This window comes from Crinia signifera, chromosome 9, assembly GCF_055691185.1.
Source record: "Crinia signifera chromosome 9, ASM5569118v1, whole genome shotgun sequence".
Taxonomy (NCBI): domain Eukaryota; kingdom Metazoa; phylum Chordata; class Amphibia; order Anura; family Myobatrachidae; genus Crinia; species Crinia signifera.
This window is the reverse complement of record NC_139225.1, coordinates 145,239,882-145,257,503: the sequence shown is the minus strand read 5'-3', so window position 1 is coordinate 145,257,503 and position 17,622 is coordinate 145,239,882. Positions and strand designations below refer to the sequence as shown.

Below are 17,622 nucleotides of genomic sequence, written 5' to 3'. Positions count from 1 at the left end.
ATCAGGCTGCCACTGACAGCAGCAGGGGGGATACAGGTGTGAGAGCAGCATATACACCCACAGCATATAACCAGCATCAGATCAGCACTGTTAATGTAGCAGAGCAGGACATGAACTGTGCTCATCAGGTGCCGGCCACTCACCGTTCTGAGCGCTGACAACTCCACAGCAAGATACCCGATTACCAGCAGAGGCTGCCTGGGAGGCCATGTAGCAGGACTGCAGGAGTCAGGCGATGTGTGTGTAGTTGTTTGCCCTGCAGGTCATCCCCCCCCCCCCCTCCAACATCAGTGCACTGCTCACCTGCCCGCCAATCGTTCCCCTGCGCTGCCGCTCACAGCCAATGCCGGAGTCACACTCTCCTCACAACCGCTGCCAGCGTCTCACTCTGCGGAGTCCTGGCAGGGGGATGTGAGGACTGGTGTCCCGGTGGGGGAGCGCTCTGATGTCGCAGGGAGCCCCCGCACAGGCTGAGGAAGGGGACGGGTCCTGCAGCAGCAGACCTCCGGCTCCGGCAGCCACAGAGTGGTGATAGCAGATGTCAGCGCTGGGACTGCTGGAGCCGGAGTCCGTCCTCATTGAATACCCCCCAATATAGAAAATCATTTTTCAGTACAAAATATGGCATACCCTCTGATGGTAAAGCATCAATCACCCTACAATTAACCACTTTTTCAGTCTCAAAGGCATGTACCAGATTTCTGTCATCACGTTGCTCTTGCTCAAAGTCCTGCAGTGATATATTGTCATCAACCAGGTTCCATTGAGCCTCAGACTTGGTTTCCGGGGGTGGATCAGCAACTGCAGTAGCTCTCCCAGATGCCAAGCTTTGGTAATCTCTGGTCTCAGGCCCCTGAGTTGTGTCGGCGGCTGACTGTCTGTAAAAGTCATGCCAAGTAACCAGTTCCTGCAACAGAAAGGTCATCGCAGCTACCACCTTTAATGGTCGTCGGGATCTGCAGCGCCACTGGACCCAACCTGACTGACGCCAGGTTACTTTCACTCGTAGTTTCCCTTCTCCTTGAAGTTCGGCATCTCGTGACCACACCCCCTTTCCATCCCCCACCCAGTTACACTGTTTCAAAATGCTTATATACCTGGTATTGAACTCCTAATCAGAATTGCAGCTGAGCAGATCTATTTAGTGTGTGGTTTCAAGGGATTTGATGTGCAGCTGCACACTACATAGATCTGCTCAATTGCATTGCTGTTCATTTTTCACAAATTGCTCAATGATGGAATGCAATAGGTTATGAGTTCAAATCCTGGATACAGCAGTATAAAAGTATATTGAGATATGTTATTTAATAAGGGGCATTGGACAACTTGTGTATGGAACTGCAGAGTTTGTGATTAATAATAAATAGTAATAATGGCAGTGATTTTATACCTTGAATTATTCCTTCTATGTTTTGTTAACTATATCTCTATCCTTCTAGTGTCCATCGCTGCCCCTGCCGTTGAATGTGACCTCAGAAAAGTGCCCATTGTTGGTGGCAACTACACATTGAGTGATGGAGGAAACATGGGCAGTGAGGTGACGTATAAATGCCCCAAGGGGATGTACCCGTTCCCCGCCTTCTCACGTAAGTGCTTATCCGAAGGCCACTGGGAGAAAGAAAATAAGAAGGCTGTATGTAAAGGTAACCAACCTTCTCTTACCCCCTATATACAATGCTCTGACACTGCTTACTCCTTATTTCCACTGCTCCTAATTCTTACACTCCATGTACTCCATGCTATGTTCTACACAAATAATTCTGTTTGCACGGACCCCTACATTCGCAAGGGGCCCGATGTTTGCGCTTTGCGCATTTCTGCACTTGTGCGCACCCATGGCGAACAAACTGTTCGCTCGGTGCAAGCACCCATCTTTGCGAACGGAGGGCGGAGGGGGGCTGTCCCATTACCATATGGGAACACCTAGCGTTTCATGGAGGTTCCCATGGGAACACTGGGCGTTCTCATGCTAATGAGGCCATGACGGACATGCGGGGGGGGCGGGCATGTCCATCAGGGTAAAACATCCATTCGCAGCCAGTGCGAATGTACGCGCCTTGCGAATGGTGGGCCGGCGCAAAGCGGAATCTGGTTCACTCACAAGGATGAACCACAATAACCCCCATAAGGTAGGGGAAAGGGAGGGACAGTGCACAGGTTTTGATTGAAAAGATAAACGTAAATTAATTCAGAAATCCACAATTATATACAATAGAAAGAGAACATTCTCATTGTAGCTCATGTCGAGGTTCTCCCTTGAGAGGGAAATGATTTGAGGTTGCTGGAAGAAAAAAGAACTCTCTTGATATTGGTTTATATATATATTATTTACTAGTAAGCACACTCGAAGCAAAAGCTTCGAAAGCTAGTCTGCTACCTTCTGTGTTTGTGCATGTGTATATATATATATAGTACAGTTTTTCAAAGGTGAAGCACTCCAAGCGATGATGTAAGTATAGCCGGTGCCAGGCACATAGAAAATGAACAAAAGCACTTACCCCTTCAGGGAAAGGAATTGGAGCCAGCACTCAGCAGTTGGTGAAAGAAAAATAGTGTTTTAATGCAAAGACATAGTTGCAATGGCAGTTTGCCTCTGATGAAAACTGCCATGGAGCAGTTGAAACAGCTGTCAGGATAACAGCTGTAACCATTGCCAGGGCCGGTGCTAGGGTGTCCGGCGCCCTCCTGCAAACCATACATTTTGCGCCCTTTCACATTGCCATTGCAACAAGCTGCAGTCCGATTGTGGGAGTGTATGCAACATGCGATTCTATAGAGGATCTCGGGTACATGTACATGTATGCATACACAATCTCAGTGCTGTGTCCGCAAAATGTTGCAGGCACTAAAGGTGCCCATACACGCTGCGAGAATTGCATACATTATGGGCTAGATCGCATTGCATCGTATGGTGTGTGATGCGATCCGAAAGCAGTACAAAAAGTATGTGCAGCACTCGTGACTGAGGGGGAAAGGAGGGGAGGGAAGGAGGAGATGGAAGAAGAGGGGAGGAGATAGAGGGGGCGGAGTGTTGAGGACTGGCAGCGGCACTGGCACAGCACACTGAGAAGAGGGAAGAAAGGGGAGGCGGCGCTGCCTGTTTGTCATTTGATTGACAGCTGACAGGCGCAGGGAGCAATGGGTAGGGGGCGGATCCGGACATGACATGTCATCCAGGCATTCACAGACACATGCCTCAGCTCAAGTGTCCGTGAGGAACAGGGGGCAGGTCGCAGGAGGAGGACAGTGTGTGCGCGGTGCAGGGAGCTGCTCAGCCTCTCCATACTGCCGCACGCTGTCAGACAGGCACTGCGGGCAGCGTGCAGGAGGCAGTGACAGTGAGGGCTGAGCCAGCTTTAGCAGAGCAGGGAGGGAGACAGCGCCTTTTCAGCATGGTGCCTGTTTTTCTATCACCAACTGCTGAGTGCTGGCTCCAATTCCTTTTCCTGAAGGGGTAAGTGCTTATATATATATATATATATATATATATATATATATATATATATATATATATATGATCTTTTATTTAATTGCTATATAGAAGGGCTCATCTCTAGGCTTGCCTGGCATCATCTGAAGCAGTCATCTAAAGCAAGCAATGAGTTAGGACTGGATTTGGACATAAACTGAAACACTGCCATGTTTTATTTTTGCTTTTCCCAAGATACCATCTATCTCAGCCTCTGAGGAAAGCTATGTATTACTCTTTGTTTTACTGTTTCTTTACCATGATCATCATCATATACCTCTGCCCCCACTGTATGCAAAGCCTGTATGCTGTACATTCGCTGGTTGCACACCCCGCCAGCAACAAGCTGACAGGGTGTGCCAGCTTTGGAAGAAAAGTGCTACATAAATACAAATATTATTACTGCTGCCTCTGAGCAGCATGATCAAGATGGCGCCGCTGATGCCTGCCTAGGACCTGTGCAGCTCAGTCAAATATATTCCCTGTGTGATAACTGTACTGTCTGCTTGTATTGTTACCTACCTGGCTGTTTCTGCGACCAGTGGCGCCGCTGATGGCTGCCTAGGCACTGTTCAGCTCGGTGGGTATGTGTTCCCTGTGTGATAACTGTACTGTCTCTGCTTAATGTTACCTACCTGGCTGTAGCAGTGACCAGTGGCGCCGCTGATGGCTGCCTAGGCGCTGTGCAACTCGGTAGGCATGTGTTCCCCACATGTAATGTCTTAATGTAATGTATGTAATGTCTTCTCCCCCCCCCCCCATTCATCCCTGCTTGATGCTGCACTGTAAATCCACACAAAATTCCTAGTGTGCGCAAGCATACATGGCCAATAAAGTTGATTCTATTCTATTCTATTATGATAATACTTAAACTTAGCTTTTAATGATATTCACTAAAATACACAAAGAGAGTCCATTGGGGTCAGACAATAACATATATATATATATATATATATATATATATATATGTGTGTTTGATCATGAATTATTCTGTCTATTGCTTAAACTTACCTCAAAACGTAAACTTACCTTAAAACGTAATTATTTTGCATGTTGGAACTTTAGTTACACAACAAAACCCAATGTTCTTAATTTTACATTTTACATGGCATCAGCTTGGTACCCACCGCCCAGGATCGTATGTCTGAATGGGGTATCAGTTTGCCTCTCTACAATCAAATTCCTTCAGATGCTCATTTTGACTACTTTTACTGTTTATTAATGTGTTCTATTCTTGCTTTTGTTCCTTTTTGCCCCCAAAGCTGTTCAGTGTCCCAGACAAATCGCATTTGATGGTGGAGATTACGCTCCTCGGAAAAATTTTTATTATGTGGGAGAGGAGATTATCTTTGAGTGCTATGGCGGATTTGAAATGTTTGGACCCGGGAATCACACATGTCAGGAGAACGGAAAATGGAGCGGGGAGATTACTATATGCGATAATCAAGGTAAGCATCTGGTAAGAGGGTTGTGCGGGGGTTTGAGAGCAGCGCCCACAGGCTGAAGACGTGAAGTATGAGTGTATTCCTTATGGGGAAATGCTATGATATTTAATTAGTTACTAACAGAGTATTTTTAGAGAACCAGATAATTTACCTACGTTCATTATGTATACACACCCCTGATGTCCATGGAAATCTGTAAATATTCTATAACTTCCTCTAATTATCCCCACACAGAGGGCTATTGCCCCAATCCAGGAATCCCGTTTGGGGCAACAAAAGTTGGCACGTCTTATAAAATCGAGAGCAAAGTGAAATATCAGTGCCAGAACGGACTGGAAATGTTCGGATCTAGTGAGAGGACATGTATGGAGAGCAAGCGTTGGTCAGGAGCTGAACCATCCTGCAGGGGTAAGAGGATACAAATAATGGAAATACTACATGTCAACAAAACCAAGAGGCACCGATTGAGCAATAGAACGAACTAGACCAGAACAGCGCTAGTTCTAAAAGAAAACCAGAAGGATAACAAGGTGAAGAGCACTGAGCAGTATATTGTAGCCCAATGGGGTGCTTATTATTGGGTATGTATTATAATTAGAGATGTGCAGGCTCTGATTTAGGGGGCGATTCTCTAAGACAGAAATGCGGTAAAAACCCCGTTATCGGGGTTTTTACCTCATTTCTGTAATGCTCTAACCCCCCTTTTGCGGAGGGATTCGCCAGCAAAAGCTGTAGATTCCCTGCAGAAGCCTATGGGCTTCTTACCGCAGCGCTGTTTGAGGGATTTGTCATGGATCCCTCCCAGCATGCCCTGCGGCCGGCGCGTGACTCTGCGCATGCGCAGATGGACTCCCGGGTCACAGACCTGGAAGTCCAGTGCCGGCGCCGCATTGCAAAGGACAGCTCTTATCGCAACAGCGGTCCCTTGTGTTAATAACCGCATATGTTACAGCATATGCCATTATTAATAATGCGGTGGCCTGCGAAGGGGGGTGATAATGGGCTGCGGATGTTACAACATCCCGCCCTTACTCTGATTTACTCAGATTTCAAAGCAGGATCTTATTGGCTATCAATTGTCAACTGTCATGTGATTTGGGATAGCCAATAAGATCCTGCTTTGAAATCAGAGTAAATCAGAACCTGCACATCTGGGGTGAGATTTAATAGGATGAGAGATTCAGAAAGTGAGAGATTTGGGAAGAAATCTCCAGTTTTTTTAAAGCGGCAATCATTTACACTGCAAAACCAGTCTGGTGTTGCAGTGTAAATGATCGCCGCTTTAAAAAAACTGGAGATTTCTTCCCAAATCTCTCACTTTCTGAATCTCTCATCCTATTAAATCTCACCCCTGATCTCTAATTATTCAGTCCTGTTGGCTGGGCTGTATATATTCACTGACTAGCGAGTAGTTAATATTAAAATGACCCTGTCGACATAAGGCATGTCGACCTTCAGTCATGTCGACCTAAATGCAGGTCGACCTAGTGGTGTAGACCTAATGCTTGTAGACCTAAATGCTGTAGACTATATGACCGTATCCCGTCTCTGATTGGTCTTTCTCTTCCACAGACTATTACACCTATGACACCCCCAAGGAGGTGGCCACCAGTTTCCAGTCCTCCCTGTCTGAAAACTTTGAATCAGCTGACCCAGATAAGGAAGAAGGTAGGAGGAAAGGCTAATCCGAGACACACTCAGCAGCAGCAATGTACAGACCCGCGGGTGTATATGATATGAATGCAACCACACACAGAGCCAGGTTGGGTGGAGTCTAGAGCTACATATTGCCTGGACTGTATCTAATATGTTGGGAAGCTCCATTCACAAAGCAGCATAGGAATAAATCTAAAGAGATTAAACAGTTGATGTTATGAGATAATATGATTCCATTACATATAAGGAGTGAATAGAGAGAGGGCACAAATTATTAGCAGCCTAATTGCATATTAGCAGCCTACACTTGCAGCATATGCTTCAAATTTGGATCAGCAATTTAGATTTATGTGCACCAACAAATGTTATCCAACCCCTGAATAGACTAGTACAGGTGTCTAAATTACAATGAATAATATTAGGTTGTACTAATAATATAAAGTGCACGTTGCCCAATGATTTTCCAGAACCTCTTTTAAGGCTTGATTCAAATCTGATTGAGTATCACTGATCACAGCCGCCGCCCAGACAAACAGAAAACCTGCCCCGTTCAAGTAAATGAGTTGCTATCGCTATGAATAGCATAAGCATCCAGGGTCATCTTTTTGCATGGACTTAGTGGGCAGTTGCCCTAGGGCCCCATAGTCCTCGGGACCTAGGCGGCCTGTTCCACTCTGTCTGAAACGGACAGCTAGGCATAGGTCAGTGACAGCCGGGCAGAGGTAGGGGACAGCCGGACTCAAGCACAGCACAGGTCTGGTCTGCATATCAGTGATGAAATACAGACCACACTGTCCTAGAATTTCACAGCAGAGAGCGACAACCCAGGCAGGGAAAAGGAACTGGTTTTACACAAAAGAGAAGAGGGACTGTTCAGGGGAAGGCACAAGTAACAAATTAAAATATTACTTTTATTAGTGTTATTTTAATATTCCCTGTATTAGAATTTGGGAAACCACATAAACAGCAAAAAATAGAGGATAAAATCACATACAATACACAGACATATATTGGTCCAATATAATGTGATGTAAAGAGAGAAGAAAATTATAGTGTGTTAAAATCACACAAGTGTCTGACTGAAAGATGTCTGTTAAGTACAGCCCAAAATGCTGACCACTAAAAATAAGTATTAATGTCCGTGACTATTGTTTCCTTTTGTGACTATACTGAATACAAATTCTTGTGGTGTTGTACATAATTATTGTGTTGTGTCCTTCTTACAGGACAATATTTCTATTGTCAGATGTTTATGCTGCTTTCAAGTTAAAGCATAATGTAGGAGCCGGACTGGAGGCAAAGCCTGGGGGTAGGCTCCCCTGACAGGGTTTGTAGGGAGCTGACTAGCTGGACAGTCATAGAAGGGGTGTCTAAGGAGAGGGTCATAGGGGGAGGGGCTTAACGGGGTGTAGTAAGGGTATATAAGCAGGGTGCAGGCAGGAAATAGGGGTCACTGGGAGATTTTTCTGAACAGCAAAGCAGCACTGCATCTCCCATGGCTTCCCCAAACGCTGATGCTGAGGTATCTGCAGCGCTGGCTGCCCTCAGGGAGGCAGCAGGCACCAGAGGGACAGAGTGGCTGCAGCAGCAGATGTCAGGTCTGCTGGGGGGACTGGGAGCAGCAACGCAGGAGGCTGCTCCAGCGGGCGCACGGCCTCGGAGGTCCAGGCCTCCGGAGCGCTTCAGCCCATCCGTGTCCCCCAGGGTTCAGCGCCGTTCTAGGAGCCCCGTCAGGGACCCTCCAGGCCAGGCTGCGGGCCGGGCACCTTCCGCCCGCAGGACCAGGTCTGGGAGGAATCCAACATGCAGGCGGAACCCTCCGCGCGGGGGGAACCCCCCCCCCACGTGCAAGAAGATCCGGCGTTGCGTGGGTCTGGACCTGGAGCGGCGGGGCATGCTGCTGCCCAGCGCGGGGTGAGTCGTGCCAGGGGGGCAGAAGTACAGGCTGCGGACCGCAGGCCTGGTACACGGAGCGAGAGACGCACAGCTGGCTCCGCCTCCAATGCGGTCACGCCGGCTGGTGCTATACCTGAAGGTCGGGATGACAGGAGAAGAGAGATGGCAGCGTCAGCAGACGATGGAGAGATACCTGGTCCTTCTTCATCTGGGACCCGTCAGGACACTGGACCTGCGGCTGCTGGGTTCACAGCCCCCAGGCAGCCTGGTGAGTCTGTCTCTATGTCTATTAATGCTTTAGCACAAAGTCAGGGGGGGGGGAGGGTTAGCCCCCCAGGGGGAAATGAGTAGGGGCTTTACCGAATTATTGAGTGGTTTTGCAGATTGGCTGGTGGGTTTGCGGCAGGGGGCAGGGCCGTCCCCGGCGGCAGCATGGGCACCGCAGAATTCGGGCACACCAGCTAGCATTAGTGTGCCGGTCAGTAATAGTGTGCCTGTTAGCAGTGGGGTGCCGGTTAGCAGGGGGGTGATGGTTAGCAGTGGGGTGCCGGTTAGCAGTGGGGTGCCGGGGAGCAGCGTGGTGCTGGTATCCGGCGGGGAGCAAAGCAGCAGCAGGGCAGGGGCTGAAGGGGGCAGTGTGGTGACGCAGGATGAGAGTGGGAGGCTTAGTGACACTGCGAAAGGGGAGGTGTATGTATGTTTTGAGGGGCCATTGGGGGCCCACCTGAAGCAAGAGGTGAGGGAGTAGATTTGGAAAGGGGAATATGTGGATATATTTTCATTACTACCCTTAGAGCGTTTTAACCTGGATAGGCCCCGCAAGGAGGAGAAAAAGGAGGAGGAGGAACGGCGGCGGTATCGGCTGATACCGCGGTCATTCACAAATTGGTTACAGGCATTTGCTATTTTAGCTAGTGTGATTGGGGAGAAGGCACCTGACAATTGTTCAGGCTTATTCTGTTACATGGATGCGATAGGAGAGGCATACCGTGTGTACGGGGGCATGGCTTGGCTCAGGTATGATGAGCAGTTTAGGCAGAGGAAGGCGGTTCGCCCCAACATTCGTTGGGATCATAAGGATATTGCTTTATGGTTAAAGGTAACGGCCCCCATAAAAAGTGGGCAGCCCTTTCGTGGGGATGGGGGGGGGCCGAGAGAGGCCACAAGCGGGACGGCCATGCAGAAGGGACTCTGCTTTGCCTTCAACGACGGGTCATGCCGGTTTGGAGCAAAATGCAAATTCAAGCATGAATGTTCATCATGTGGAGGGAACCATGGGGCAAATAAATGCTTCAGAGGGAAGTCCCGAGACAGTAGTTCAAAAGGGGGCGACACCAGTTCGGCTGGAAAGGATGCTGGGTTATCTGCGTAGGTATCCTGACTAGCAGACAGCCGCCTTGTTGGAGGAGGGGTTTAGGGAAGGTTTTAAGATACCTTCTGACGTGCAGGTGTCAGGAAGTTTTAGGAGGAATTTGAAGTCTGCTAGGGAGCATCCTGAAGTGGTGCAGGAAAAACTGTTTAAGGAGGTGCAGCTGGGTCGTATGGCTGGACCGTTTAGGGCGGCACCGTGGCCAGATTTGATAGTCTCTCCGTTGGGGGTGGTGCCAAAAAAGGAGGCGAACAAGTTTCGTCTGATACACCATTTATCCTTCCCAAAAGGGGCGTCGGTCAATGATGGCATTGACCCCGACATCTGCTCGGTGGTTTATACATCCTTTGATGCGGCTGTTAAGTGGGTGAAGCGGTTTGGGAAAGGGGCCATGTTGGCAAAGACTGATATTGAATCGGCATTCCGGTTGCTGCCTGTTCATCCAACCAGTTTGCGCTTGTTGGGATGTTGTTGGGATGGGGAGTTTTTTGTTGATCGTTGTTTACCGATGGGGTGCTCCTTGTCGTGTGCTTATTTTGAGGCCTTTAGTTCCTTTTTAGAGTGGGTGGTTAAGGATGTCTCTGGGTGCAGTTCAGTTATTCATTACCTAGATGATTTTTTATGTATTGGTCCCGGGGGGACCGGTGTATGTGATTTATTGTTGAGGACTGTTGAAAGGGTGTCGGCAGACTTTGGGGTCCCGCTTGCTCCGGGAAAGACGGAGGGCCCTGCGACTGTGATCAGTTTTTTGGGTATTGTCATTGATACTGTGAATATGGAGTGTCGCTTGCCTGAAGAAAAGTTACTGGGTTTGAAGGCCGAGGTAGGGAGGGCGTTGCTGTTGAAGAAAATCAGATTGAGGGAATTACAGTCCTTGCTGGGTAAGTTGAATTTTGCGTGTCGCATTATGCCGATGGGCCGCATTTTCAGCAGGAGGCTGGCAGCAGCGACAGCAGGGGTGGTTCTTCCTCATCATTTTGTCAGATTAGGTAGTGAGTTGAAAGGGGACTTGCGGGTGTGGGCATCTTTTCTGGAAACCTTTAATGGCAGGGCGTTGTGGATGTCAGACACGTGCGTGGCTACAGAGCTAGACCTTTTCACAGACGCCGCTGGGAGTGGCGGTTTTGGGGCTTATTGCCAGGGTCATTGGTGTGTGGGCCGGTGGCCGGAGTCTTGGGTGCAGAGAGGCTTGGTTAAAAATTTAGCATTGTTGGAATTGTTTCCTATTTTGGTTGAAGTTGTTGTTTGGGGTGAGCTGTTCCGCGATAGGAAGATTTGTTTTTACTGCGATAATTTGGGGGTGGTCATGGCTATTAATCAATTGTCGGCATCTTCACCGCCGGTGGTTACTATTTTGCAGCAGTTGGTATTGGAATGTCTGGCTTTGAATTTGTGGGTTGTGGCTAGGCACGTTCCCGGTGTCTCTAACGGCATTGCGGATTCTTTATCTCGTTCACAGTGGGAACGATTCCGGGAGTTGGCGCCAGAGGCGGACAGGGAGGGGACCGGGTTCCCGAGTCGGCTCTGGGCTCTGCTGGACGGGTAGTCGATCAGCTCATCAGGGAATCCTTGGCCCCAAATACATGGTCGGCATACAATCAGGAATGGCGGAGCTGGTTAGAATGGCGTGAGGTAGTAGGTTTGAAAGAGGATGATGACGAGTTGGCTGTCTTGCTATACATAGGCCATTGTAAGGAGATTGGTTGGTCAGTGGCTAAGATCACGCGCTGTATGGCGGGCTTAGCTTTTGGGTTTCGTGCAGGTGGGAGGCCTGATGTCACAAAGAATTTCCTGATTGCGCAGGCTTTAAAAGGCTGGAGAAAAGGACATGTAGTACAGGATCAGAGAAGGCCGGTGTCCTTCCAGTTGTTGCAGAATATGGGCAGGAAGTTGGGTGAGGTCTGTAGTTCCAATTTCGAGGAAAGGTTGTTCGGGGTAGCCTTTTCGCTTGCCTTCTTCGGGGCACTGCGGATTGGTGAACTCGTGAGTCCAAGCGTCTCCAGGCCGGGAGGTTTGTTAGGGGAGGATGTGGATTTATACTCGGATAGGGTGGAGCTAGTGGTGAGGAGGTCTAAGACGGATCAATTAGGGAGGGGGAAGAAGGTGGTTCTTTTCTCTGTACTAGGCTCGGATATGTGCCCGGTGGCACGGCTAAGGTTATTTAAGGAAGTCAGAGTGGGCAGAGAAAGGGATCCTTTGCTGATGCAGGCGAATGGGTCCTTTTTATCACGGTTCCAGTTCACAAGCGTGTTTAGAGCAGTCCTGCGGACGTTGGGCCTCAAGGGGGAGGAATACGCGGGTCACTCTTTCCGCATCGGGGCCGCAACTGAGGCTGCTAGGATGGGTTTGGGAGATGAGCTGATTAAGCGCATTGGGCGATGGGAATCGTCTCGTTTTCCTTCATATGTTCGTTTAGGGGATTGTTGAGGCTGATTGTGTTCTTTCTAATTTTAGGGCATCCCCCGTGCCTGATTTGGATTTTAGGACATTCATATGTCTTTTGGGGAGCTTTGCGGGCTGATGTCAGACCGAACGGCCGCCAGCTAGGTTTGGATAGAGAGGAGGCAGTGGTTCGCTGGCTGGGGAAGCGCGGTATGGTATGGAGTGGAATGTTACAGGAATTTCACCGTTTTGTTCGGCTCGATAGGGCTCCCGACATATTAGTGTTGCACGTGGGAGGGAATGACCTTGGGAGCAGACCATTTAGGGAATTGATACGGGATATCAAGTTTGATCTCTTACGGTTATGGGCAATGTTTCCAGAGGTGATCACAGTTTGGTCGGATATTGTGCCGCGCCGTTATTGGAGGGATGCAAGGTCGGCTGACAAGATCAATAAGGCACGGATAAAAGTCAACAGGGCAATTGGGCGTTTTATGGCTAGAAACGGCGCGGTGGTGGTGAGGCACAAGGAACTTGAGTCTGGTGCCGGTGCTTTTTGGAGAGGAGACGGTGTGCATGTGAACGCTGTAGGGATCGATGTTGGTCCTTGGGACTGCAGGAAGGAATAGAAACAGCGTTCCGGATGTGGGGGGGTCGCCCGGGGTCAAGGGCTTAACCCCGTGCTTGGTGGCGGAGGGGGGTCCTCGAGGTTGGTGGCATTGAGGCTTAATTATGCGGCGGGGAGGGCCCCATGAGGGGGCTGGACTCCCCTGGGTGAGGCTAATTAATGAGCACTGGGTGTTGACAATTGGTGCCCTCGAGCCAATCGCTATCGGCTGGGGGTAACAACTCCTGGAAGTGCTTAGAGGTGTGGATTGATTTATTGAGGGCCTCGGGGACCACCTTCCGTGGGGAATGTTTTTGATTATTGTTAATTTTGTATTGTTTCAAAAAAGATGGCTGCTGTGGCCAATTTTATCCAACAAGAGAGTTATGTCATTTGTGGGGGGATAATTGGGCACAGCGATTAGACAATACCCTGTCATGCATAAACAATAGTCACGAACATCAACAATTATAATAATTATATTTATTATTATTATTATTATTATTATTATTATTATTATTATTATATAATTAACAGACATCTTTCAGTCAGACACTTGTGTGATTTTAACACACTATAATTTTCTTTTCTTCTCTCTTTACATCACATTATATGTGTATATGTCTGTGTATTGTATGTGATTTTATCCTCTAATTTTTGCTGTTTATGTGGTTTCCCAAATTCTGAGACGGGGGAATATTAAAATAACACTAATAAAAGTTATATTTTAATTTGTTACTTGTGCGTTCCCCGAACAGTCCCTCTTCTCTTTTGTGTAAAACTTGTCTACATTAGACTGAAGGGAACAGCACCCCCATCACCAATTAAAAATGTGGGGTCTCTTTATTCTGTAAAAACTAACCTATGCGGTTGTGCGGATACATACCACGCTCCTTATGGAGCAAACTAGAGTGAGGGGACAGTTGTAGGGAGCCTGCGCAGGACATCACTTCAGTGTAAAAAGGAGGGAGGAAGGGCAGGGAGGGGGGCTGCCTAGCTGCTAGGAAAGCACTGGGCACGCCACTGAAAATGGCAAAAACGGGAGTCATGGTGTTAGACCATGCCCCTCTACATGAAGCCACTCCCACTTACCAAGTAGCCCCTGACTCTTTTTGGTCCAGGCATGACTTTGGTGCAGCAGGTCCTGATAACTGTTACATATGTTGGGAGGTATGCCGGAACACTGTACATAGAGTTTGACATATGTTAATGTCAAACATTTTTATACTTGCCTTTTAAACACCTTCACTTAGCTGTACACAAATATTTATTTTGGGATTTATATGCCTCTCTCTCTCTTATTGTACATCATCATCATCCGTTCTCTCTTGTTCTTCCTACAGAACAACAAGACCGTAACATAGACATAATAGAAGGCGGCCTTATGAACATCTTCATACTCATGGATGCCTCAAAAAGTGTAGGAGAGGAGGACTTTATATTGGCACAGGAAGTCAGCGAAATATTCATAGAGAAGGTATGCCACCACCTAGGCCAGAAACTAGATAGGAATCGGGATAAGTATGATTGGAAGACATTTCCTTTCTATAATTTGGGTAGAAGATTGCCTGTCGGGTGCGATAGAATTGGCCAATGATGTCTTCTAGTTTTCTGCCAATATTGGACTGTAAGTATATGAGTAAATGTATAGTCCATTTCTGGGTAAGTGACGCTGGCTATGTAACTCCGGATGGGATGCTGGCAATCTAAATATCGATGCTGGTATCCCGACGAGTTAGCAGCAGACCAAGTCAATTGGTTGACACAAGTGTTTTGGGTTTTTACATTTTTTTTCCAACATTTGCTTTATTTACTATCCCAGGGGTTTCCAAACCTTTTCGAATCACGGCACTCTACCGGAAATTAATTCGTGGCACCCCCACGAGTCATTTAGAAAAAATTATAAAATTAAGTAAATTTAAGGTTAAATTACATGGTGATTGGGAGGATTCGCTTCTCTTTGGCCCTTATTCAGATCTGATCGCAGTACAATTTTAATCTCAAAACGGGCAAAACTATGCTGCACTGCAGGTGGGGCAGATGTAACATGTATATTTCTGTGCAGGGTAAATACTGGCTGCATTATTTTAACACTGCACTTTAGATTTCAGTTTCAACACACCCCACCCAAATCTAATTCTCTCTGCACATGTTACATCTGCCCCACCTGCAGTGCACATGGCTTTGACCATTTTGAGAACATATTTGGACTGCGATCAGATCTGGGAGGTACTTAAAAAAAACATATCGATATATAGATAGAAGGAAAAGAGAGAGAGAGAGATTCTGAAAAGAAAGCACTCAAAAAGAGCTTTAAAATAAAACTTGTATTATGGAAATTATCTTTTGGCACAGGAGAGGTTCAGGAACTGAGGGGGTTATTCTGGTTCTCTCCTTCTGGCAAATTCCTTCTTAGATGGACAAAACCATGTGCACTGCAGGTGGGGTAGATGTTACTTGTGCAGAGAGAGTTAGATTTGGGTGGGGTTTTACTTCAAAGTGAGATCTACAGTATATTGCAGTGTAAAAATAAAGCAGTCAGTATTTTCCCTGCACAGAACCAAAATAACTCACCCAAATCTAATTCTCTCTGCACATTTTACATCTGCCCCCCCTCCCTGCAGTGCACATGGTTTTGTCCATCTAAGAAGGAATTTGCCAGAAGGAGTGAACCAGAATAACCCCCTGAGTTCCTGCTAGTTCCTGCTGATTTGTAAGCCACTAGTGCTGGTTTTGCCTGTTTCACAAACCATAAATAATTTGAATTGGTCCTAGACCACCATCCCAGGGCACCCCTGCATCATGTGCTCTGTGGCACCCAGTTTGGGAACCAGTGCGCTAACTACATGACTGCGACTGGATAGAGCAGCCTGTGGTGAGCTCAGCGACCTTGGCCAAAGTCAAAATAAGCTTCAAGGTTATACTTTTCCAACGGTTGTCTTCACAGCTGATGAAACGTACATACAGTACATGCCTCCCAAAAACTGCAAAGTGTTTTGACCATTTCTGTATCGACCTTTTGACTATGTCGACCTAATGCATATGATCATATGGGGTGGATCTAATGACTCAAGGTCCCCATACACAGGTCTGACATGTCCAAGGGAGAAGTTGAACCTGATTTCCCTTCAATCTCCTGGCAGCTCCCCGGGAGGGGTGCCGGACGGGTTCCCGACAGTCATTTACCTGACGTCGGGATCCTGACTGTCAAAACGCCGACAGCCGGTGCCCGACGGCCACCCACTATTTTCCCTCATGGGGGTCCATGACCCCCATAGAGGGAGAATAGAATAGGTGGTTCGCGTAGCGAGCCACCGTGCCCGCAAGGGGCTTTTTTGCGCTCGCCACGCTGTCTGAGTACAGGCAGTCGGGATCCCGGCGTCGGGCTAATGACTGTCAGGATCCCGACTGTCGGAGTCCCATACCACCACCCCCCCCCCCACGCCATGCCATGCCAGCACTTGCCAATGCTGGGTACCCACTGCCACCGATATTGGCGTTGGGGTCGTCTAGTGTATATGGCGTAAGGGTCCCTATTCAGTTGCTGAGACTTCTTTTCCGGGAGCACCACCAACCAAGTGCCATAGTGATCGCGTGCAGATTATCCTTCCTACATATTTGTACCTCAATGTTCCGTGTCCTGTTTGCAGATTTCCAGCTATAACATTCATCCTTATTTCGCCGTCATCTCTTACGCATCAGCGCCAAAAGTCATTGTCAGGCTCTCGGACGAAGAAAGTGTGGAACCGGATAAAGTCATTGACAAAATTAAAGCTTTCAAATACTCAGGTAAATGGGTTTATCTTCTGACTGACGGTTATTGATCCCTACATACAGTATATTGCGTAACACAAGGTAGCCAGATACTGCGGTGCGGTGGATAAAGGCATCTCCGGCCTGGAGCTGACATCGCTCCCTCTTTTATGTTTTATCATAATGAGATCTATTACCAATAAAGTGATAAACTTTTAATAAATATTGTTGGAGTCCCAGTGCACCCTGGTAATCTACTTACTTTTATCTTTTTGTTATATTGTGAAGTTTGTATGGGCTCCGTGTCCTACGGGTCGATAATCCATCTTATACCGGTATTACCGACTGTGAGGCTAAGTTTATAGAATCAAAGTAGCAATGGTCCAAGGCAGCAAATGTATCCAACGCAAGACGCGATGGTATCCTGATTCAATACTGATTCATTTCTCATCCTCCGCAGAACACGAAGATAAACAAGGGACTAACACCCGCGCAGCTCTGAAAAAGGTTAATGAAATGCTGTCGCTGCAGAAGATAAGAGACCCGGAAAAATTCAGGACCACTAGAAATGTCGTTGTGCTTATGACAGACGGTAAGTGTTCCGCCAGACCCCGGCAACGAACAGCTTCAGCGAGTTACACACTTGCAGGGCCATTCGCTGCTGGGATGGAGAGCCGGGGCCAGATGGGGGGGCCGCCCCACACCCCCCGCTCGCAGTCTTGGGTGCGTGCGCCCGGCAAACAACGTATTCGCCGCGGCTGCATGCACCTGGCCTAAACACATGCGCAGAAATACGGCTGCGTATTCACCCACCATGTAGGTCCCCATGCGAAGGAACTGGTCCATTGCATGGACCGAAATAACCCCTATAAGTGTAGAGACCCTATTAGTTCATTGACATAGTTTTAGATAACCAATAGAGTTGGTCTCCCTAGGTATTGCAATTCTGCTACTATTGTGTGTTACATGTGCAGGTGTCCTGTCTGATACGGGATCAAAGGAAAATAGAGTATATCAGAAATTGTTGTAATTCCACTTATACCCC

The 17,622-nt window shown here is 47.8% G+C and overlaps 1 protein-coding gene across 1 annotated transcript in view; it reads left to right on the top strand.

The window, feature by feature from the left end:
• The window catches only part of LOC146036233 (complement factor B-like), a 61,382-nt gene that overhangs the window by 8,534 nt on the left and 35,226 nt on the right, over nucleotides 1–17,622 (top strand). The window contains exons 2-8 of the mRNA XM_083160106.1: nucleotides 1,440–1,643; nucleotides 4,732–4,917; nucleotides 5,149–5,322; nucleotides 6,487–6,582; nucleotides 14,168–14,301; nucleotides 16,475–16,613; nucleotides 17,038–17,169. Of these exons, the coding sequence (XP_083016232.1) occupies nucleotides 1,440–1,643; nucleotides 4,732–4,917; nucleotides 5,149–5,322; nucleotides 6,487–6,582; nucleotides 14,168–14,301; nucleotides 16,475–16,613; nucleotides 17,038–17,169 (1,065 nt within the window). The remainder of the gene's footprint in view (nucleotides 1–1,439; nucleotides 1,644–4,731; nucleotides 4,918–5,148; nucleotides 5,323–6,486; nucleotides 6,583–14,167; nucleotides 14,302–16,474; nucleotides 16,614–17,037; nucleotides 17,170–17,622) is intronic.